A 23,770-nucleotide genomic window follows, 5' to 3' on the forward strand; every position below is an offset into this window, starting at 1 on the left:
AGACCTTAAAGATCATTTAGTTCCAACTCCCCTGTCGTGGGCAGAGACATCTTCCCCTACCCCAGGCTGCTCAAAGCCCCATCCAACACTTACAGGGATAGAACATCCACATTTTTTCTGGGCAACCTGTTCCAGTGCCTTACCACCTTCACAGTAAGGCATTTCTTCCTAATAATATTTTATCTAAACCTACTCTATAATTAAGGGCATATAGTGAATACGTGGAATTAGCTTCTAGAGAGCATTACTAAGTTTATAAAGATCGTCTGCTCTGAAACAGCTTCCACAATCTATGTGATATCTAGACTTCATTTGAGCTTTGGACTTGGAGATCTCATGAAGATCTAACAAAAACCCCTGCTCCTTCTTACCTAATCTCCCCTACGCTCCCCAGCAAGTTCTGCATAAGAACACCCCTAAGCTGGCCCAAAGCCTGACAACTGTTCTTTCACAGGAATTAGATGAAATACACAAATTTTGGAATTCAGAATTTTGTTAGCATATTGTAAATTATTGCATGGCAACTCCATTACTATTTTTTTTCCATAACTGTATTGTTTACATACAAGGAGGAAATTTGGACTGGTCATTGCAAGGGTAAACATTTACATGAATGACTACTGAAAAATTCATATTTAATTGAGCATCATTTGCATAGAGTCTCAGAGTTTGGAAATACAATTCCATCATGCTGCCCTAGTAACTTTTTACTACAGGTTGTTATATTATCTATTCTCAAGAATCAAAAGTTATTAAGTGCAAATACAAGCTACAAACAGAATGACTGCTATCAATTTTCTGTTAGCAAATTCAAGTTACTAATGCAAAATATTAAAGTTAAGGCAGCAACAATGACTTTCCAAGTGACAGTCAGGTTTCCATTATTTTAATAATGAAATAAAAGTAGACAAATGAGTGTAGTTTATATACTCCAACAAGAGTGATTAAGTCGTACAGCTGTTGAGGATATAACTAGTAGATATAACAAGCAGCTCAGTATGTCTATCTTCTACCATAGAGCTGTTTTTACATTCACATGGAAAGAGGCTTAAAACTAACACTAGTAACTCTGTGTTTTCAAGAAAAATAAATGCACTAATTAATCCCTACACAATATTATATTATATTGCTGATAGTTGTTTATTCTCTTGCATAACACCAAAATTTAACAAGCAGCCTTGAATTCTTTCTCTCCTGTGTCTACAGGATTTGATAAGCACACACCAGTGAAGTGCTTTGCAGGTGTGCAAGCAGCTCTTTTATACTGATACACCACTCACAGGTGACATTTACACTATTCAGTTTACTCAAAGTCAATGCATTGAGTAAAGATGACTCATACTGATTTTTACTTTGGTGGCAAAAAGTAGCTATATGAACAAGCAGGAGAGCAGTTGCAGATAAATAGCAAGAATCATGGGTGTGGGGGTCTGAGTGATGTTTTCTCAATCCTAGCAGTGAGGGGGCACAGATAGGACAAGTCAATACTTGTTGGCAGAACTTGTGTTGGTGACAAGGATTTGAGTTGTATGACCATGAGACCCTGCTTGCAAATCACGTTCTGCTTGACAGAGATGAGATCCACCTCTCTAAGCAGGGCAAAGCTATTTTTACCATTAGGATTATGACCATGTAAGCAGAGATTGAAAGTAATAATTAAGCAAGAAAGTAACCAGCAGCCTTGTGGGGTGCGGTGGTGTGTCTCTTCTTTAATTTGATATTTGTTCAATGTCTGTTCCCCCCATCCCTAATCTCCACCTCTCCCCAGTTGTCAGTCTTCCCTAGCTCTTCCCTAACCCCTCATCTCTAAGTTGTCAATCCTCCCTTTCCCTACCCCTTTCCCTAGAACCTTCTCTGTCATTCCTCCTAGCCCCCTCCACTGCTTCCAGAGCGTTCCCTGTCTATTTAGTGAGGCTCGACACCCTACTGCTTATTTTGTGTTATTCCACTCCCCTGCTTCCCCTGATAGGTTTGTGATATGTTAGTTTTGCCCTAAACTCCTCCCCTACTATTCCCTTATTGGTTACTGTTCCTACACCCGTCTTCCTGAGTTCTTGTATAAAACCTTTGCCCCCCCCTCCCAAGGGGGTCTTGGGGCTCACTGAATAAAACCATCCTGTTCATCCCCAAGTCCCATGTCGCCTCCGTCTGTTCCCTCACCACCAACTGGGACTGCAGAGTTCATAGGGGGAGCGGCCGCCCGTTCTCTTCCCTCTCGCCGCCCAGCACGGCACCGCTCGGGGTGCTGCGGCAAGAAGAGTTTACAGCGATGCAACAGTGGGGAATCGATGGACACTGAAAAAAGTAAAGGGCATAAGGTGATATGGGAGAAAGAGAACACAAAATCAGGAAGATGGAGCTTAGGAGAGATCACCTTCAGCTCTTGAATGTAAGCAAAGAAATGTCTATGAGACACCATAATGGAGAAATCTCCCAGGTCCTTTCCTAGATAGGAGCAGCCTTGTATTTGTAAGCCCTTGTACTAATGTGGGAGTTCAACCATTCAGATATTTGCTGGAGGGACAATACAGCAGGACATAAGTAATCCAGGAGGTTTCTGGTCATAAAGGAGTCAACAAGGACCAAGAATGAACAATGCTTTGTTGGACCTGTACCCATGAAGGGACTGTGGGAAATGTAAAGCTCAAGGCAACCTTGGCCACAGTGAACATGAGATGGTGGAGCTCCGGATCCTGAGGGGAGGGTGAAGAATAAAAAACAGGCTCATCACTCTGGAGAGTGAATTTTGGTATCTTCAAAGATCTGCCTGGAAGATCCCATGAGATATAGCCCTGGAGGCAAGAGGGGCCCAAGAAAGCTGGTTAATATTTATGGATAACTTCCTCCAAGCACAGGAACAGTTTATCCTTGTGAACAGGAAGTTAGGCAAAAATGCCACTACGTAGATGAACAAGGAATTCCTGGTCAAGCTCTAACACAAACAGGAAGCATATAAAGCATGGAAGCAAGGATGGCTTATCTCAGAGAAATACAGAAACATTGCTCAAGCATAGAGTGATGAAGTTAGGAAAGATAAGGCACGACTAGAATTGGACCTAGCTAGGGATGTCAAAGACATCAAGAACGGCTTCTGGAAGAACATACGTGACAAAAGGAAGACAAAGGAAAATGTAGGCCCATTGATAAATGAGACAGATGATATAGTGACACAGTACATGCCTCAGTCTTCACTACCAAGACCGGCCTTCAGGGATTCAGGCTCCAAAAATCAGGGGGAAGGGCTGGACCAAGGAAGATGTACATTTGGTGGGAGAGGATCAAGACAGGGAATATATACACACCTTAGCAAGATGGGCATATGCATGCTAAATCTATGGGCCCTGACAGGATATGCAGCAACAGGTGCTGAGGGTGCTGACAGATGTCATGGCAAGATCACTCTCAATTATCTTTCATGGGTCATGGGGTCTGGGACTGATGCCTGAGGCTGGAGGAAAGAAAATATCACCTCCATCTTCAAGAAGGGCAGGAAAGAGGAAAGCAGGAAGAACCACAAGCCAGTCAGCCTCATCCTGATCCCTGGGAAAGTAATGAAACAGCCATTCCCAAAAACTATCTCCAGGTATCTCAGTGACAAGAAAATCATTGTGCTGTCAGTATGGCTTTACCAAGGGGAAACCAGGCTTGACCAGATTGACAAACTTGTGTGATAAATTGACTTCCCTGGTAGATGAGTGGAGCAACGACCATTGTGTATCTGGACTTCACCATTGCCCTTGGCAACAACGCCTCCCGCAAGATTTTCGCAAAGGACGTTCGCAGATGCCCGGGCTGGACCGAGCCCCGTGTGAGGTGGCTGGGGCTGGCCGGCTGAGCAGGCACAGCACGGCAGCGGCACTGCGGCCCGGCCCGACCCGGAGAGGCGACTCTGCCGCCTTCCCGCCCCTCGGCTGCCAGCCCCAGCAGCCGCCCTTCCTCCTCCCCGGAAGCGGAGAGCGGGTTTTCCCGCGCCGGGCCGGAACTCGATGCAGCGCATCTGGAGGCGGGCGAGGGGAGAAGGGAAGAAGGAGAGGGCCCAGAAGAAGGGAAGAGCCCGGCGCGCCGGCCCGGGAGGCCGCGCCATGGCGCTGCCGCGGTAGCGCCGGCACTGCCATGGGGAACGCGGGGCGCGGCGGCGGCACCTCCCGATCCCGGCGAGCCGTGCCGCGGCCCGGCCCCGCCCCCGGGCCGCAGGGGAAGCGGGGACGCGGCGGGTCGGGCCTGTGCTGCCCGCGGGGCCCGGCGGGTGAGCGGGGCCGGGGCGGGCCGCGGGCCGGCGGTTGCAGCGGTCGCGGCGGGGCCCGGCGAGCCGCGGCTCGGGCAGCGCGGCGTGCGGAGCCGTGCGGAACCGTGTGCCGCCCGCGGAGCCGTGCGGAACCGTGTGCCGCCCGCGGAGCCGTGCGGAGCCCGCGGAGCCGTGCGGAACCGTGTGCCGCCCGCGGAGCCGTGCGGAGCCCGCGGAGCCGTGCGGAACCGTGTGCCGCCCGCGGAGCCGTGCGGAGCCGTGAGGAACCGTGCGGAGCCCGCGGAGCCGTGTGCCGCGGGCCCTGCGGGGCGGGGGCGTGAGTCAGCAGCGCAGCCCCCGCCGTTGCTTTGGAGCAGGAAGCTCGGCCCTGCGCCGCGCTCCTGGAGCGGCCCGCTGCAGCCGCAGCTGCTGAAAACGCCCGAGCTCGCCCGCAGCTGTTACGGGCCGGCCTCGGCTCGGCGGTCCGCTAGGCTGGAGCTCGGGTCTCGGCTCTTGCTGGGGTTTCAGGTTCAGGCATGTCCTTGGGCTGCTACACTGCAGCTACGGCTGCTGGAGGAGTGTAGGTATTGGTATGCTTTGTAGATAAAACCACGTTTTACAGATTAAAAATGGAGTAGTGTGATTCCAGTCAGAGTTGTTTATCACCACTTGTGGTGTCACTGGTAATTGGGAGTGAATGATAGAGACTTGTTGAATACAGATAGACTGCAAAGCCAAATAAGGCGTAAAATGGAAAATACTGTTTAGTTAAATTAAACTTAAAAAGTGAAATTCTATAGTATATTTTGTTTCTGTTTAGATAATGGAATCTCATAACTCTGACAGCCTTCACAAGAGTAAATCACCAGCTTCGGGAAGTGAAGATGAGATTGAGTTCATTGGAGTAAGTAGACCTTGTACTGGAAATATACTGCTTGTTGTAAAAAATACACTTTCAGTAGTCCAGTAAACAGGAGAGGGGTCTTCATTGACTCTGTTGATGATGATTATCTTTTGATGTAAAGCATTACTCTTGAATATACAGATAATTTCATTTGTGAATGTTTATGGCAGATACAACTCCATCTTAAAGGAGTTTATATGCCCTTTCTTGGAAGGGTGTAAAATGATGTCATTGGCTCTGTAGAGAAAATGTGGTCATAAATCATTGCTCATTCTGCAAATCAATGTTGAAATCAATGTACTCAATGTAGAAGAGGAAGGAAATACTAGGTTAGAGGCCTTAAACAATGCTCTCAAATTGTGAGGCAGTCTATTGTACAACACAGTCTAATGCTGGCATGCTTTATGTGACCACGAGACACTTGTATCTGTTGAATATCCAAGAGAAGCAGAATGTTTTTCATGCTGTCTGTGTTCTGGCCTCAATCTGGCATCATTGAAGTGGTGCTGGATGGCAGGATTACATGGAATTATAGAATTGTTTAGGTTGGAAAAGACCATTAAGATCATTTTCTGCCGCTGCAAAGCTGAAGCCCCCTGGCTTCACCTGCCTGGCAGAGGCACAGTTAGCTGCAGGGGTCACTCCCCTGTGTCTCGAGGAGAGTCAGGGAGCAGCTAAGGCAGAAAGTCACACTTCCTGCCTTGTTTGGAGGAGAGGCAGCATTTGGAGGAGATAATGAGTGGCATGATTTAAGGCTGGGGAAACAGTTTCAGGTTTAATCCAGGCTCCGGTAGAAGATTTGGGAAGAATGGGTTGGGGAGCTGAGAGTGATGGATCAGGTACCAGGGAGTGGAGGGGGAAGTGACTAAGCATTGTCAGGGAGATTGGCACTGAGAGAACGGCAGGAAAACTTGGGGTGGAAACACAGGGAGAAAGTGGGGAGTGGAGGGACAAACCATTACAGAGCTGTTACAGAAATATAAAAACACAATACAACAATCATTGAGTCCAGCCATTAACCCAGCACAAAACCATGTCCCTAGGAGCCACATCTAAAGATGTTTTTCTTGAAGGAACAAGTCATATTGCTACTGGTATTCACTGATGCCAGTATTTTTAGTGGCTGGTTTTTTTGTAGATTTGTCTCATTTTTGAACAATATGCTGAAGAATTACTAGATTCCCCCCCATTTTGTATGGTGTTTGCAGAAAAAGTCTGTATGTTGAACTTCAGCTTTAATCAGAGGTATTTAGGAGCTCTGGTATGAAGGATAGGGATTTTTTTGCAAAAGTTATAAGCAGTTTGTTATTTCTGAGATGTCTTAATATTTTGGTTGATTTAGGCAAAATTGATTGAGTTCAAAGTTCATTATATACACACAAGTATTCATGTGCATCTGCAGAGGAGGTCTTTGGGTTGTTAGTGGATGAGCTGGCAATGTGTGCCTGCAACCCAGAAGTTCGAGTGTGTCCTGGGCTGTGCCAAAAGCAGCGTGGCTAGCAGGGTGAGGGAGAGGATCCTGCTGCAGTGATCCTGCTGCAGTCTCTGGTGAGACCCCACCTACAGTTCTCATCCAGCTCAGGGGTCCTCAGCATAGGAAGGAGATCAATCTGTTGGAATGAGTGTGGAGGAGGGACACCAAGATAATGAGAGGGGTGGAACACCTCTCCTGTGAGGAAGGACAAAGAGAATTGGGATTGTACAGTCTGGAAAAGAGAAGGCTTCAGGATGACCTAATTGCAGCTTTCCAGCACCTGGAGGGAGCCTACAGAAAAGATGGAGAGGGGCTTCTAACAAGAGCATATAGTGAGAGGACAGGGAGGAATGGCTTCAGACTAAGAGTATGTTTAGATTAGATATTAGGAAGAAATTGTTTTCTGTGAGGGTGGTGAGATACTGGAACAGGTTGCCCAGGTAAGTTCTGGGTGCCCCCTATTCCTGGGAGTGTCCAAGGGCTGGGCTGGAGGGAGCTTTGAGTAGTCTGGTCTAGTGGAATATGTCCCTGCCTATGGCAAGGGGGTTGGGAGGTTGGGACAAGATGATCTTCCAAACCCTTCTGTCATTCTGTGATCATGACTGAATAAGCTTCATTTTCTTCAAACTGGGCAATGAATGAACAAGCTTAGAAAGTGTAAGGATTGAAGGGCTGCTGGAGCACCAAGAGCAGTAACTGAAAGAGAACTTAAAGAAACTAAAATCAACGCTTCTAGCTACTTTTTTTTTTTTTCCTTTGGCTTTGCCTTTGGATAATAGGAATCCTTTGTGGTCCCAGTGGCTAGTGCTTCCAAGAGAGGCTGCTATATATAGGAAGATGACTCTGCTTAATTTTTTGTAGGATTTATATCCTGGGGTGAGTAGCTTACTATTGTAATTGATGAATATGAGGGGAAAGGTGTGTGACCCTGGCCATCACCTAACATCAGCAATATGTCTTCAGATCTCATTTGCTCCTCTGAGTGAAGGTGACTTTGGGCTTTGCAAAAGGATTTCTAGACTGCTTGCAAGCTTTAGATCATCATTTCTGTATAATAATGTGTATGACTGGAAACTTACACTTTTCATAATTATTATGGATGGTTGCCTCCTGATTATCTACATATCTTTAAAACCCAGTGTACAAGATGGTACTGTATAAATTGAATTAGAGAAGCTTCTGGGGTGTCCCAGCCTGTGCTCATTTTGATAGATAACAAGCAGCTAGGCCATGTAATCTGTGTTTTTCTTCCTTTTTCTCTTTTCCTCTTGACAGCCAGATGTAGCTGACTGGTGTGGGTTTTTTGTTTCTTTGATCAGTTTTTCTTTGTGGTTTTGGGGTGATTTTTTCCTATGTTATTCACTTGTACTGGGGTGTTTGAATTCATACTGTAGGACTGTGCTTTTGCTCCATCAGATAAGGAGTTCTTGTCAATCTGCTGCTGCCAGAGATTTTCAGCTTTTGTAGTCTGAATTACCCTCATTCAAAAAAACTTAAAATTATTCTTCCATAATTTTCCACATATTCCACAAAACATATTCTGTCCACTTAAAGTTACTACATTTTAGGCTTTACATACGACCAGAGAAATACAATTTAATCTACAGCGTGAGCTGTTACTCCTGTATTCTTAACATAGGATGATCTTGTCCCCATTTTGCTTACTTGGGACAGATAAGGCAAGAGTGAAGAAATTCACAATTGTAATGCCCTGTGAACAAATAGATAATTCAAGTTGCCATAGTTGGCACCAAAAGCATTGGACTTAGAGGAGAATTAGTTACTATACCAAATCAAGTAATGCACTAAAACATGGTAGCTACCAATATAAGATTTTGTTTCCTTTACCTCTGTGGTGTTAAATATTGGATTTTTAGAATGAAGTTTTTGTCTCTTTGGCTTTTAATTGCAGCACAGCAGGAACTGATAAAATGGTAGTGGTGTTAGGAAGCAACTCTTATTTCTGCACCCATCCAAAGTCAGCCAGGGACTTGAATTTCTGTATTTGCTAGGTTATAAAGTCAAAATTTATTAAGTGTGTGTTGGTTCACAGTGTTGGTCAGTTCTTAGCAGTCCAGCTTTTAAAAGTTAACTTCCAGCTTTTACAAGTTGGAAGTCTGCTGGGACACAGATTTAGAGTACAAATAGTACAACTTGTGTTAATTTTTAAAAATTTACTTTAATGTAAACTTGTTCTGTGATAGTAATATTTTTGCATGTGTATACACAATTATGCTCACATAATTATTTGTCAAAGATAAGTTTGTGGTCACATACATGAAAGCTAGATACATATTTTCTGTATGCTAGTTTGTGTATAATTATGCAGAAGTTTATTTGTGCTGTTTAAAGTGGGCATTTGGTCTGAATGCACATAAAGCTAAAACAACAAACAAAACACCTTGCTTGGTGTCAGTGGACAAAATGTCTGTTAGCTAGGCCAGATCACCCACAAATGGAGTGAAATGAGGAAGGGCATGAAAGAGAAACCACTGTTTAGGGGGTTCAGAGAAAACTTTGGGATAAAACTGAGCTTTACAGAACTCCTTGAGAAAAAACTCTCCTTGGATATCCATGAGGCTTCATTCCTCTTCAGTCACCAGCTTTTCATTCATTTACCAGTCACCAGTTAAACAAATATGATTGTATTAACAGTTAAACTGAGTATTTTGCATAGCATAGTGATATTACAGTTCTGTTGATGCATCCAGGCAAAGCTGTGAATAACAGTAGAGATGCCACAGCTGTCTGGAGAATCAATAACCTAGAAATTCTGCTCACAGAAGTAACTGTTGTTTGTTTGTTGCTCAGTGGCATGGCTGTTGGTTTGTGAGAGGAATGACTTTTGAGGATTGTTTAGGGAAGTAATGTAGAAGTGGATCATGTTGGGCGTTTGGGAGATTTTTTTTTTAGGTTGGTTGTTTTTTTGGTTGGTTGCTTTTTTGGGGGAGGGGGTTGGGGTTTTTTTGTTTGTTATTTGCTGGGGTTTTTTTCTTCAAGTGTGAAAGATCTGCTGATCAGATGTGAAGAGTTAAGCATATCTTAGTGCTGGTACATACAAATACTTTTATGTCTTTCTGGGTGCCAAGTATGCCACTATAGTCAGTTAGGGAGGCCCCAGCTTTCAGCTTTTCAAGGAGAACTTGTCCATACTGTGTTTTTGAAATTGCAGACTGTTGTCAAGATTTACTCCCCCACTCATCCAGCAGGGAATTTACAACAGGTAGGATGAATCTCTTTGATCCTCAGCTTCTTAGCTCTCTTATAGTGAGAAATTCTCAGGGTTGGTACTATCTTTACATTACTCTTTAAAGAATCTGGAAAATAAAGTAATTAAAACTCTCATAACTTTCAGTTTGGGGCTTGTCTTGTGTGGAGGTAAACAGTACACAAAAACTGCATAGAAAAAGGCACAGATTTTGAAAGGAAAAAGACTATTTCATGTGCACAGAAAACATTTAAACAAGTGTGATCCTACTTGTGTTAAATTTATTGTTTTGATCACTTGATCTTCTAGGTTTGAAAGCAAGTTACTCTGCATTTTAGCTGTCAGTTTTTTGTGTTTTCATTAGTTGTTGAGCCCTGAGAGTAAGTGAACACAAATAAGAAAAATCTCTCCCCTTGATGAAGCTGTTAGGATCAGAGCTGAACATTTCAAAACACATTATTGAACTGATTAGACAGTCAGATGGTCAGAGTGTGTCTTTGAACTCTTACTTGCTAACACCTGTTTAAGGAAGGTTTAATTTCTTAAAAGCATTGCAGAGACTGTTAGTTTCTACAGAAGCAAATCTGCATTTTTTTGCATCTGGATTTTTTTTTTTCTATTTCATTTAGAAAATCATGATATCTTTATTTAACCATAAAGAGTTACTCTTTGTGGGTAATTGGAGGCTGGCAGCTTGGTTCATAGAAGCTTTTGTCATCTGTGCAAGATTTCATCCCTCTTCTCCCCAGTGAGACAAAGGACTGTTCATGCCTGGCCAGCTGAACAGCTTTACTGCCTTGAAAGGTGGAAGAATGTAAATAATGAGATTCATTAAGAGCAGCAGAGAAGACTCCATGCTGCTTTTCTCTCTGCTACTCATCATGAGGCAATAGGTCTTCCTAGCTTGCCCTACATAGTTGGTTGTTGATATCTTGAAGAGATATATGCCAATATATGGAAGAGATGGTACATTTTATCTCTAAGGAAGACAATTTAATGCTTTTGTGTGAGCGTTTTTGACACTTTTTTTTCCAGGAAGGACCTTTAAGGCCTGTCCTTGAATGCATTGATCTTGTCAGCAGTGAGGATGAAGAACCTAACAGTAGTTCTTATTTTCATGTGAGTAATGTTGTAATGTATTTTAGAACATCTTGGCTGAATAAAATAATTGGTCTTCTGTATTTTTTCCTATCATGTTACTCTTCACAAAAGCCTCGTTCGATGTATTTTTAACAAGTGCTAAATAACCAGTATTGAAATATTTTGATTTTTCTACTTGCTGTTGAGTGAAAAGCAAAAATACTTAACTTTTTCCACAGCCATTTTTTCTGCCTTGAAATGACTTGGTACTTGTATTTGTCTTTCAGTCATCTGAACAAGTGTGTGGAAATAAAATGTCACTTTACATGCAGCCTTGGAAGTTGCGGTTTCTATCCTGAAAATATACCTGGTCTACTACAAGGCCTTTTCTTTCTAAAATAACTTTTTAGGAACAATTTGTGGATTGAATGACCTTATTCCAGTGACAGTCTGGGTTTAGCTCAGCCTAATACTTCCTAATCCATTCTAAGAATGTACAAGTCAGAAGCAGGCTTATCAGTTTATCTATCCCCCAAGCTGATTCTGTCTTGAAAGGGACAATGAGAGACCCTACTAGAGTTGATTTTGGCAGCAGTGACTGTATTTTGACTTTTGCTTTTTGTGTGTTGCAGCAGAGGATGTTTGTAATAAACCTGATTCTTAAGGAAAGGTGATCTTCTGTACACGCACAGGCTGTCATTACAGGGATCATTACTAGAGCTGACTGTAAAAAGAGGAAACTACAGTATATGGCCTATCCCTAAGGCTAGAAAAAGCTCATTATCTGCCTTTTTGAAGACAGTGGGCAGCATTAGGCAAGAATTGTAACCGTTTTCAGATTTTTTAGATGGGCTGCATGTTGGCTTTGAAGTCAGGAGGGATTTTGTTTACTTGGAAGAACTTAAGTTTTCATTTGTTTGGAGACTTTTAGGACACAGCACAATCATGCATGTTCCCCTACTGCATGGTGAGGCTAATGTTTATGTTGAATTGCCTTGACTATGTGGAGGGGAGGGTTGTTTTTGTTTTTTTAACAGAAGCTACAGATGCTGGTAAAAAATAAGAGAAAGGTACAAGATAGCTCATGGAACTTAGGTTAAGAGTATATTTACTGAATTATGTCATGATGCTTGGGCACCACTTTTCACTGTTTTAGTGTCTGTTACATAACAATCACCAAATAAGACTTTAACCTTCCAATTTCAGAGAAATACTAAGCGTAAGGATCATGTTGACTATCAGAAGGAACGAGTTGCATCAACCCTGGATCGTCTGGCACGCCATGTTGAAGTAGAGAAACAGCAAAAAGAAGAGAAAAACAAAGCCTTTAAGGTATTGGATGTGTTTTATTTTGGAAGAATTGCATAATAAAGGCCTTGTAGTCACAAATATCTTTGTTTTCACTACTAATTAAATAAAAAAATTGGTGAGGCATACCTGGAAGTAGCAACTAGACTTCTACTCCTGGTGCCTCGTGTGAAGCACTACATGGACTTTGTCTTTTCAGTGGCTTTTAACTGATCAATTTTCTAGTCTTATTGCAGTTTCTAAGGGGGAAAATTAAATGAAAGAAAACCAATGGCAAAAACTTCTTCTCTTGTTTGTAGATATAGCAAATGAATCTTAGTATCTATTATTCTGATATTCTAATATTGCAATTAATTGAAAAATAACAGTTATCACAAACCACCATGCAGCAAGCCTTGCTATTTATCTGCTTTTGTCTGAGATTTTTGGGAAACACTTTGCTGCATTAAATCTGTATCAGGTAGTATTTCATAATGGTAAAAAATTTTCAGTGTTTAAGGCATAATTTTAAAGTTGAATCCTGTTAGTTGCACTTTGCAGCCGTTTGAAAAGAATATACTTTTTACTTTTATTATAGACTGGGAGATCCAGTCAGTAGGACTGCTCTCAGTGGGAGCTGGACATCTTGAAGGAATAGAGTTACAACAACTTGATGGAATAGAACAGGGATAAATGTAAATCCAGAGTTGGCAAAATGTGCTGACTTCCCAGCCCAATTTTCTCAACATTGTTAAAGGCTTTTAAAATAACATAATTCTACTACAGTTACAGCTTGTTGCAGTCTGTGGTAAACTATGCAGCTGTAGTACAAGAGAGTAAAAGGCTAGATAGATAGAGTCCAAGGTAGCCTTGAAGTCTGGAGGCCTACATCCCCCTTCTGTCTCTTCCACTTTGAATTTGGCAATCTGTGTCTTCATATACAGTTCTTCAACTGTAAAGTCTAGTCAGAGATAACTGTGTAGCTTTTAAAGCAGCTTGAGAATGAAGGCTAAAAGATCCTTTTGTTAAATATGAATATTTTCCTTCTGCTTGGCTCTTCATTCTTCATCAGGTAATGGAATCTGCAGACTTAAGTTTAGTCTTCAAAGTTTTATTTTCTTTTTTTTTCTATTACATTCCATCTTTATTGCGTTAAATAAAAGTTGAGTTGTAAGAATATTTTTCCCCTCACTTAGGTTTTTATGGATGTGTTTTTTAGGAACCCATATGTAAATTTTGAGATACATACTTTTTTCTCTTTTTCTTTTATTCTTTCAATTTGATCACAACACTGTCTGGTATGTTTTTTCCCTTAGGAGAAAGTTGATTACCAATATGCTCACGGGTTGCAAGAACTAGAATTTATTCGGGGACACAGTGATACAGAAGCTGCAAGGTTATGTGTGGACCAGTGGTTAAAAATGCCAGGTAAGAGTAGAAAGCTAAGTTTGAGTGATGGTTTCTAAGTCCTGCATTACAGAGTAGAACGTGTGAAAGTTTTATTGAGCTTGCAGGTGCCTTGTGCATAACCAAGTCCTACAATATTAATTTTGCTAGAGCATATGGTTTGAAAGTTTCTAAATGTTTATTTCCAAGAAGGCTATACTTGTAAAGCTTTGCTACTTAGAAAAGTCAAGATACAAAGTCTAAATTTTTTATAAGCCAAATTGCTAGGAAGAAAAAATATTACTGTTGAGCTGCTGCTTAGGAAAGTGTAAGTAAGTGTAACTTCACAATGTTTAATGAATTTAAAATACTGTCTGGAGGATCTGGAGGAAGGGTGTCAAACTCTTTGAAAAGTTGCACTACTGGGAATTGAAGAGACAGTGAAAGAGCAGACTTACTGTAGTAGGATTGAGGGATAGTGAGTAGATTGTTAGTTTGCTTTTAAGAATCACTACAGTTTGATTCTGGAATGTTTTAGGGCTTGTTTTCTTAAGCCTCTAATTGAGCTTCTGGTTAAGTACTTTGTTTTGGAACGCAGGTCTGAAACCAGGCTCTGTTAACGGTGGAAGAAGGGCTGTTTTTAAAAGGACAGGTCAGACTCAAGTCAACAGCAGTCCCAAATGTTGTCCTGTGATGCATTGCAACAGACAGTTTGATAATGTACATCTTCTTCTAGGTCACCTTCAAAGGTAAGGAGATACATTGCAAGAATTCAGTGCAAGGAATAATAATGAAAGCATGTGCTCTAACGTAGGACATCAGCATCAAGTCTGCCTCAAACTGCCTGTACTGACAAAGCTTCATTTTGAGAGCCAGTTAATATGTTACAATTTGTATAGACTAGCTTCATGGGGTTTTTTTTGGATGATTTGGTTTAGTTTTTTACTTGGTGTGTGTGGTTTGTTTTTTTCATTCAGAACTGATGTCTTCCTCTTGTTGAGAATTTTTTAATATCTGAGTTTTTTTGAGAAGTCAGATTTCGGTACTCCAGATTATTTGTATCTTCATCCAAACTTGAAATAAACCAAATGGCCAACTTACACACATTGATGGTAAGATAAAAAGAAAAGCCCCTAACGCAGGTAAAGAGGAACAAAAGCTACAGGCTGTGTGTTCGTAGCTGATCTTGCTAGTCAGTACTCAGTGTGTCTGTGTTCAGTTCCAGCAGATACTGCCTTTTTATACTGAAGGTGTCCGTAGGCAGGATGGTGAGATGTTGAGGAGAGTGTCATGGGTTAACCCCCATAGGCAGCTGAGCCCCACACAGCTGCTCACTCACTCACCCTGGTGGGATGTAGGGTAAAGGTGAGAAAACTCTGGGCTGAGGTAAAAACCATTTAATCAGTAAAGCAAAAACTGCACACACATGCGAAGCAAATTAAGGAATTGACAGGCAGAGGCTGTATCACGTGTGATAGTTACTTGGAGTGGTGGCATTTATCTTGCCAACTATCTCCTTCCTCCTCCACCCAACTTTCTTTGCTGAGCATGTCTTATGCTGTGGGATGTCCATTTGGCTGTTTGAGGTCAGTTGTCTCAGCTGTGTCTCCCAACATCTTCCTGGTGGGACAATCTGAAAAATATAGACCTTGACACTCTGCAAGCACTGCTCAGCAATAACTAAAAATTCCCTGTGCCATTAACACTGTTGTTCATAAATCCAAAACACAGCAAACATGCAAGCTGCTACAAAAAATGAACTCTATCCCAACGGAAGATAAAAATAAATAAATTATTAAAATGTCTATGTAGGAAATTAAGGCTTTGTTAGCTCTCTTAAAAGCAGTATGATTCCTCTCCAGAGTGGCTGTTTTAACATGTAAGCTGCAGGGAGAATCATCTCTGTACAGGACACTTCAACTGATGCATTTCATGATAGGAGAAGTAAGGAATTTTAATAGTTTAGATTGGTTAGATAGGTGATTTTTAGCTTAGTTTATAGTTTAGATTGGTTAGATAGGGGGTCTGATAGCTTCAATGGACATTAAAAAATAAGCTGTTTGACTATTTAGAGGGGACTAGTTTGCTAATTATTTCTTCTTCTCCAGGTTTGATCATTCTCCTTGTGACCCAACAGTCACATTACATGGACCCCCACATAGTGCTTTTGCCTGTGTGATATGCTGTGAAAGATTTTCAACCTCTCAGCAGTACAGTGATCATCTTTTATCTAAGGCAAGAGCATAAGGATAAATAACTCTCCTGACAAAATGTAGTAGAGGGTTTAAGACTTAAAATTATGCATTGATTTTTCGTGGGATTTTTTGTTTTGTTTTTTTCTTTAGCCCTCTTTCTCTCTTCTCTCTTTTACTCTTTAAGACTGTTTTCTCTGATTCTGCTGTGTTTCAAACACCTAGTGTAGCCTGACAGTATTCCCTTTAGATGCGACCATTAGGTTGTACTTTTTGGTATTCTTTCAAGAGGACCATAGTTCTGTATTGAACTCTTGTCTATCTATTGGTGTTGTGTTGATAGATGTTCCTTTTTTTTTGCATTTCCAAAACTGTGAAAGGTAAAGGTAGGAAGTCAGGGTGAAATAACTTGACAGCGAAGAGAAGCTGCCAAAAGATGGGGGGTTTTATTTAAGCAGTCTGATGTAGAATTGGATAGTGGATAGCATTTTCAAAATTGGATGTTTTGACAACAAATATTCTCGCCATGTCTTCAGAAGCTGCATTAAATCTGGGAAAGTGTTAGACTTTCTAAAAGTCAGGCTAAATTTTGCTTGTAGTAATAACTTGATAATTAGTCATACCTGACTAATTATCAGTGCAGTTGAAAGACTGCACTGTAGTGTGTCACTGCACTTTCTCCATTGCTACAAAGTTGTGTGCTTCTCATGTGTTCAGGGACATTATCAGGAGTAGCAGCCAAGGTGGGGGAAAGGCAGTGAGTGTCTCCTGCAGATAGTGAGAAGATGGGATTACTTTGATGTGTAAAGCATGGGGAAATAATCCTAATCAAAGCTCTAAGTGTATAATGAAGATTCTTGGAGTGATACAGAAAGAAGCAAGCAAAAATATTAGAAGCAGAACTAAAGGATTTTTGCCCTGTCTGAGGCTGATGTCGAAGGCAAAGCAGGTGGAAGGAGTTGACTTCTACAGAAGACAGACCTTTTGGGCTACTCTGAAGAGCAGCATTTTGGGGAGTTAGAGGTTAGCAAGATTAGAGGAGAGCTGACAAGAGGTAAAACAGCTGTTTTATTGACAGAGGGAGCTTTTTCTGAGAGCCTGGGTAAAGGAAATAGTAAGAATTGCTGGAGCCCATAGTCCCTGGGAAGGTACTTGCTCCCAGTGGTGCAAGAAGGGGATGGAGAAATTGGCGGTGTAGTAAGGGTGGATGAGTAGCTTGGTTTGACAGTGGTACTTTGGCCAGTTCCTTGTGTCTTGCAAGCTGAAATGCAGATGGGTAGGCTGTAGGTAAATACAGATGTGGTAGCTTAAAACCTAAAAGTGAAAATATTACCACAGAAATGAGAGAGGAGTGGGAGGACATGAGAACTGGGCCTGGTTTCTTGACTTAATTTTTTTCCTAAATAGATAATTTTCTCTTCCAGCTAAATGAAAATGATGGGCATAAAAAAGGTATTCCTCCACAGCATATTCAGTGTTTTGCATGCCCAAAGTGCTTCCTCCTTTTCACCAAAAGAGATGAGTGTTGGCAGCATATGTCGCAAAAGAAACACTTCCTCCAGGTTTCTGAACTGAGTGGTACGTTGTTACTAAGTGTACTGCTTTTAATTTTTTCTGATAATTCAGCCTTAAGATAGGAAGTGACTTATACTTTTCTGCTGAGTAAAAAAACTTAAGGTTTTAAAGTTTGTTATTAATGATTTTTATTTTTCTTTTGGGATCTTAAATGTGATGCCTTGAAATTCATATTTTTGTGTAGAAATGATTCTTCTATCACACTTCCTGTAATGAGACGTTGTTGAGTCTCTCATATAAGCTTCTCATCCTCCATGCAACTACTTTCCTGAATAACTTTACATTTAGCATGTTGAAAGAGACTCAGAGCAAAACATAAATTTCTTTTCAATTCCAGTCAGAGTAGCTGTTGAGTTCCTTCCCCTTACTCTGTTTGTAGTGTGCTTGGAGGCTATTTTTCCTGTCAGTGTCCTTGGCATTTCTGATGGCAAATACTTGTTAGAATGGTCTTCTCCATATAATTGCAAATTTAGAGTGCTTAGCTGGAACATTGCTGCTGGTCTGATGGCTTGAACAAACTACATGGCTTCTGAAGGCTGAAATACTGGTTATGTTGTGAGCTGGTAACATCCTAAACCATGCTTAATAAGGAAAGATCTGTCTGATTATGGTGTTACAAAGAGGGTTAATGCCCAACACAGCTGTACTGATTTTATTTTTGACATAAGCAATAGGCATTAAAGCATTTACTTCACTGTTAGCTAAACTACTAAGTGGCCGTATTTTAGACATTGTAACTCTCTGGACAAGCCTACATGGCCAAAAGGATTCTTATAGTTATTTCTCATTTTCATAAGTGTATCTTCACTTCTGCCATCCCATAGAGTGGCTGCAGGAAATGTATAGAAAAGGCAGGCTTTGAAGGAATCCCCTGCAGTTGGAGTCAGTACTGATGCCTTCATGTAGCGAAGTGACAGTCAGCTGCATGGTTATTCTTTCCCTTATGCATTGTCATTCTAATGTACTTTTATTCTCAAATAGGTTATTAATTCTGAATTTGGTGACTGCAGATGCTTTTAAGAAATTCAGGTCATAGGTTTTAAAAAAAGGTTACTGGTGAGCTCTTGCCTTGAAAAGATTAAAAGCACAAGTTAATGTTTTCTTCTTTAGAGATGGAGAGTGCTTACCTCAGAACAAAAAAAAACTGAGTGGTCCATGTTTTACTTTGCATTAGTTAGGCTTCATGATTAATAATTATCAGCATGGCCTGAGATCTGCCAGTAAAGTTAGCTGAAAGGCATAATACTGATCATCACATCTTACTAAAACAGAAAAATCAAAGAAAATTTGCCTGCTAAGGTGCAGAACATGAGCAATATATAACCCATAAACAATTTTCCATTATCTTTCCAGTAGCATTTTCTTACTCTGCTGGTACTGGGAGTGGAATATGTATGCAGAAATACAGAAAGTCCTGCATCTAAAAATTTAAGAATTAACATTAAGGATGGGAAAGAGAGAAAGACATGGTCAGTCAGGGTATGTGGGAACTTGTTAAATAAATTGCGTGCTCTTTCAGAAAAAAATACTCTATGGCTTAAAACAAAATTTTATCTAGTCAAAGTAGACCGCTGGTAATGGGTGGAGGAGAAGAAGGTATGAACCTTCCTAAGAGAGACATGGACCTGGCATTGTACAAGGAGAAAAAGGGAAGTAAAATCAAGTCACCAAGTATGAAAAAGCAACATGCAAACAGATTCAGGTATAAGATAGTTACAGAAGTTTAAAAAATTTAGGATTTAGTTACAGCTTCCAGTACTACACAATTACTGTTGCTCAGCTGACATTTGTTAACTTGCATTGTAAACCCTGTGACAGACAAGTAGCAATTACTTATGTCATCAGAGAGCTGAAATTCTATTAGGAAACCCTAACGTGTGGTTGCACTTTCTGCCTTTCTGTTTTACAGATGCATTGAAGTCTGGCCATCCACTACCTTTTCCATCCTTCGCAAAGAACCTCTTGATATCTCTGTGCAAAGAGGTCTCCTTCCAAGTGAAGTGTATGTCCTGCTTCAAGATACTGCGCTCACATATGGAATTAACAGCTCATTTCAGGTTTGTGAAAGGCAGTTGTCTTTATAATGTGAACATCCATAGATCAATGAGAGGTATGCAGACATGTTTTCAGTGGTACTAGTGGATTTCAGGGCAGCTAGGACCATCTGAATGTAGACTTCCTGAATAAACAATCAAAAGCCTGCCCCCTTAACTTTACCCCACACTGCAGAAAGATGATCAATGTCAATGATCAATATTTTGTATTTTCTGTAACAGAACAACAAAAGCTGTTCGCTGGTCCACTGTTTCTAAGTTGGCAGCATTTGATTTTGAAAATGTACAGTCAAAAACATAAGCATCAATCTACATGCTAGCTTTGGAAATTAGCACCTAATTCTCTTCAAATTTCAGATATTAAATATACATTGCATGGTTTTGTTGTCAAGCTTGTAGGTGGGTTAAAGGACACAGAGCACACTGTTTCCATGCAATTACTGCTGTAGCTACTTGATAATATATTGAGTACATCTGAAAGTTTACAAATGTGGTGATATAACCTCTTAATGTTTTTTATCCATTCTAGAACACGTTGTCATAATTCTGGGCCCATGGCACTGTCAAAGAAAAGCATCTCCCAGGTTGCAGAGATATTTAAAATGAAAGGTTACTGTGAGAACTGTGATGAACTGTTTGCTGATAAGAATCAGATGACCCAACACAAACAAACCACTCAACATAACATTAGAGTTTTTACTACACTGGAGGAGTCAATCTTGATGTTCTGCCATGTCAATGGAAAACACAAAAATCAGTCTCATTTGGGCTACATTGTGGAACGGTCAAGACCACTGCTTAAAAGACATTTGAGTCCAGATGAGTCCTCCAGTGAAATGGGGTCCAGTCCTTCAAAACGGAAGAGTAATTTAAAAGATAAAAATGAAGATAAAGTTGCAAACCAAAGTCAAGGTAGTGCTTGCAAAGTAAAAGCATGGTTTTGTGAATGCCTCCAAAAGTTTTTTACAGAAGAGTCAGTAGAAAAGCACATTTTATCAGCAAATAGGATCTGTCACAAGTGTGCTGTGTGTGGAAAGCTGGCTGAAAATTCAAGCATTATCCGTCTGCATATGAGTCGATTCCATGGAGGAGCACACTTGACTAATTTTCTTCTCTGGTGCAGAGCATGCTCTGTAGATCTTAGAGAAGAGAATATTATGGGACACATAACTGAATTTCATGGTGGACATAGTTACTACTATGAGCAAGAAGCTGTAGAAGATGAACCTATGCCATCTGCTTCTGATGCAGTGAGCATTTCTGCAGGTGGAGATAAAGACTGCATTTCTGGCCCTGTGGAACTGTCCCCTGGAAGTGGTCCTGTTGTGGGAAAATGGCAGTGCCGCATTTGTGAGGAGATGTTTGAGTCTGAAGAGAGTGTTCAGCAACATTGCATGTCCTTAGAAAGCCATGCATTTCACAGGTACTCATGTGGCATATGTAGAAATCATTTTCGGAAAGTAGGAACACTACAGCGGCACTTCCAAGAGCATCATAATCAGGAGATGCAGACTAAATATTTCTGTGGCCTTTGTGGTAATCTCTTCTTCAACACAGAGGAAGAATTTCTAACCCATTACAAGGCGCTTCATAGCATGGACTATACATTTGTGCCTGAGCAGATGGAACCATCAATAAAAAAAGATGAGGACTTCCTCCCAGTGGAACAAGGAGACCGCTTAACCTGTGGTTGCCGGACAACTTACGTCTCCAAAATAAACAGGAGGAACGATCATGAGAATTGTCAGAAAGCCATGCTGCAGAAAGGAAACTTATGGTTTCGATGCTGCTTGTGTTCTGCAACAGCACAGAATATTGCTGATATGAACAGTCATCTCAAGAGTCACACGTCAGTCAAATCTAAGGGAGAGATGTATGTTGTTAGATGTGCTGCGTGCAGCAAAAACTTTGACGATCTTCAAAGCGCGCATCAGCACTATCACATGAAACACTGCTTCTTGCAGAAACCTGATCTGTCAAGTCTTGCATCAGAATCAGAGGACAAAGTATTCAACTTTTCAGCAAGTGGGGCGTGTGTGGTCAGAGAACCTCATAGGCAACAATTTAAAGCATCTCCATCCAAAACTCAGGACAGACCACAGTCTTCTCTGCAGGGCCCAATAGAGGGAAAGAAAATTAAAAATGAGGACTTAGAACAGTCTGAACAACTTAGTGAAAGTATGTAGAAAATTTCTTTCAATATTAGAAAAGTATTGCTGTCCTTAACACACTCTGTTTTATTGTCAGTACATGTCACATACCATTTGGTTATATCCAGTCTATAAGTGAGCTCAGAATTTAGTATACTGAATTCTCAGTACTTGTATTTCTAAAACTCAGACTCCATGATTTATTGTTATATGCCATTTGTATGAAGTCTTAGAGAAACAAAAACAAGCAAAAAGGCAGATGTGAGAATCCTGAGACCCAAACATTTGATTTTCAAATTAGTTAGGAGCATAATTTGGTGTTAAAAAGAAGAGGACCATCAAGGATACCCCAATGAAGGATCCAATGCCTAGAAGTGTAAAAGTGATCTATCATACACATTCAAAAGAAACTTGAATTTTTGATATATATAAATATTTATAAACCTTGATAGTGCTTTCTGTGTGGGCAATGCTGTTATATCACCATCATCTCAACTTTCTTAGCCTGCCAAAAAGCAGTTATCAGCTGAAAATTTATATTCCCAGTATGTATTGTTTTCTTGTGTTCAGAAACGGGAAGTGTTTCTTGGTTACTAGTGGTGTCATAATGTTTTGATTAAGAGGTTGAAATTTATTAGAAGTACAGCAGAAAGTGCATATCTAAACATTTTATGTGCTTTTATGCATGCAAGTAATTGAATGTCACAGACTTGCCATAGTCAGGGCTACACAGCTGGATATTAAATGAGTTATTAAAATGTCTTGGTGAAGGATGACAGCTCTCTGTGCTTACCACAAAACTATCCAGGTCTATACCAACATAAAACCAGATTCCACTTTTCTCTCTTAATTTGTGAAATATTAAGTGCTAATTCAGTTGATTTTAAAAATCTATGCAGTCACCAAATAGAATAATGTTTTCTAGCTTTTCTTTTTGTGACTTTTCCTTACATATGTGACTACAAGAATTTTCAAAAGCAAGTAGGTTGACCAGAAAGTCACAGGAATTTTAAATGTGTCCTTTTTATCCCATTGAAGATGGTGAACTTCCTGATCTTGACTATCTAAGTACTATGACTCACATTGTGTTGATGGATCTGGACAACTGGGGAAGCCTTTTCGCACACCTGCCTGCTAACCTGAACCAAGGGACCTTTATCTGGGGTTTTCAAGGTAAAAAATGTTTGACGTAAATTAAAAGATAAGATGAACAAGTCTACACATGTACTTGAGCAGAGAGAGATTCCTTGAATCTGAGAGAATGAAGAGCAGGAGCAAGTAGGCACTAGGCTTCTAAAGTTGCTTCTTGAACTTTTCAAACTCCATATAAACCTCCACTGCTCTTACTAGTCATTGTAGAATAGTTCCAGAATTGCAGAGCTGTTTAGGAGTCTGTCTTCCCTTATGAACTTACTTAAGCTGTATCATACTTTCATAGTTATCAGAACAGCCATAATACTCAGAGATTATACTAACTCCTAAGTCTTTCTCATAAGGCTGGGACTTTTTATTTTGCTTTGGATTTTTAGTTCCAGAAGTCATGATTTTGCACTCTTAGACTTGTAATTTTGTTCTGTCTCTGGCTTGTTCTGTAGAGAGTGGTCCTGGTCATCCTGTACAACATTTGGTGTATGTCCCATCTTAAAGATGCCAATGATTGATGGAACTCACATTGTCATGGGTTTCATAGAATGATAGAATGGTTTGGGTTGAAAGGGACCTTAAAGATCATACCATTTTGCAAAGTCTGCCAGTAGCATTCCTTTAATAACTTGATGCTTTTGCTTATCTGACTGCTTGTCCACCTCATGCTTTTTCTACAGGTTTGCTCTGTATCTACCTTTACAATTATTTTGTCTGTGTGGTACATTGATTTATTCAGTAAAACATAGATACAGGATAGTTTCAAAATATTAATGGCCTGAAACACAGGCATCATCTTACCAGATTTGTAGGTCAGGTATGTTTTACACTTGGTAAACACTATTGTACTGCACTTCCTTGCTAAGTGTTTTTTATTATCTCTTCCCATAAAAGATAACCAGGGCTATTCTGAAAGCTGACAGTTTTCATGCTGCTCTGGTATTTCAGAAAAGCCTGCTGATGCCTGGGTCACTTTTTTTTTTCCTCTTAGAAACAGATTTTCCAGTTAGCTGATGAAGGCAGAGCAAGTGTAGCTGTTAATGTAAAGCAGTAGAGATTCAGTCATCTGTGTTCCTGAACCTGTAATCTGGT

At 40.8% G+C, this 23,770-nt stretch overlaps 1 protein-coding gene across 5 annotated transcripts in view; it reads left to right on the forward strand.

The window, feature by feature from the left end:
- Positions 1–3,951: 3,951 nt before the first annotated feature.
- Positions 3,952–23,770, forward strand: part of ZNF451 (zinc finger protein 451) — a 36,230-nt gene continuing 16,411 nt past the window's right edge. For 2 of the 5 annotated variants that reach the window (XM_021551281.4, XM_085574708.1), the window contains exons 1-11: positions 3,981–4,246; positions 5,046–5,129; positions 10,847–10,930; positions 12,098–12,223; positions 13,495–13,606; positions 14,163–14,313; positions 15,673–15,799; positions 17,181–17,334; positions 19,241–19,388; positions 19,915–21,563; positions 22,574–22,708. In XM_021551281.4, coding sequence (XP_021406956.1) covers positions 5,049–5,129; positions 10,847–10,930; positions 12,098–12,223; positions 13,495–13,606; positions 14,163–14,313; positions 15,673–15,799; positions 17,181–17,334; positions 19,241–19,388; positions 19,915–21,563; positions 22,574–22,708 — 2,767 coding nt within the window. In that variant the 5' untranslated portion in view covers positions 3,981–4,246; positions 5,046–5,048. Of the gene's footprint in view, positions 4,247–4,739; positions 4,810–5,045; positions 5,130–10,846; positions 10,931–12,097; positions 12,224–13,494; positions 13,607–14,162; positions 14,314–15,672; positions 15,800–17,180; positions 17,335–19,240; positions 19,389–19,914; positions 21,564–22,573; positions 22,709–23,770 lie in introns of those variants that run through there. The other 3 variants (XM_031504424.3, XM_085574709.1, XM_085574707.1) reach the window with 3 other exon arrangements.

Source organism: Lonchura striata, chromosome 3 (assembly GCF_050655825.1).
Source record: "Lonchura striata isolate lonStrDom1 chromosome 3, ASM5065582v1, whole genome shotgun sequence".
Classification (NCBI taxonomy): Eukaryota; Metazoa; Chordata; class Aves; order Passeriformes; family Estrildidae; genus Lonchura; species Lonchura striata.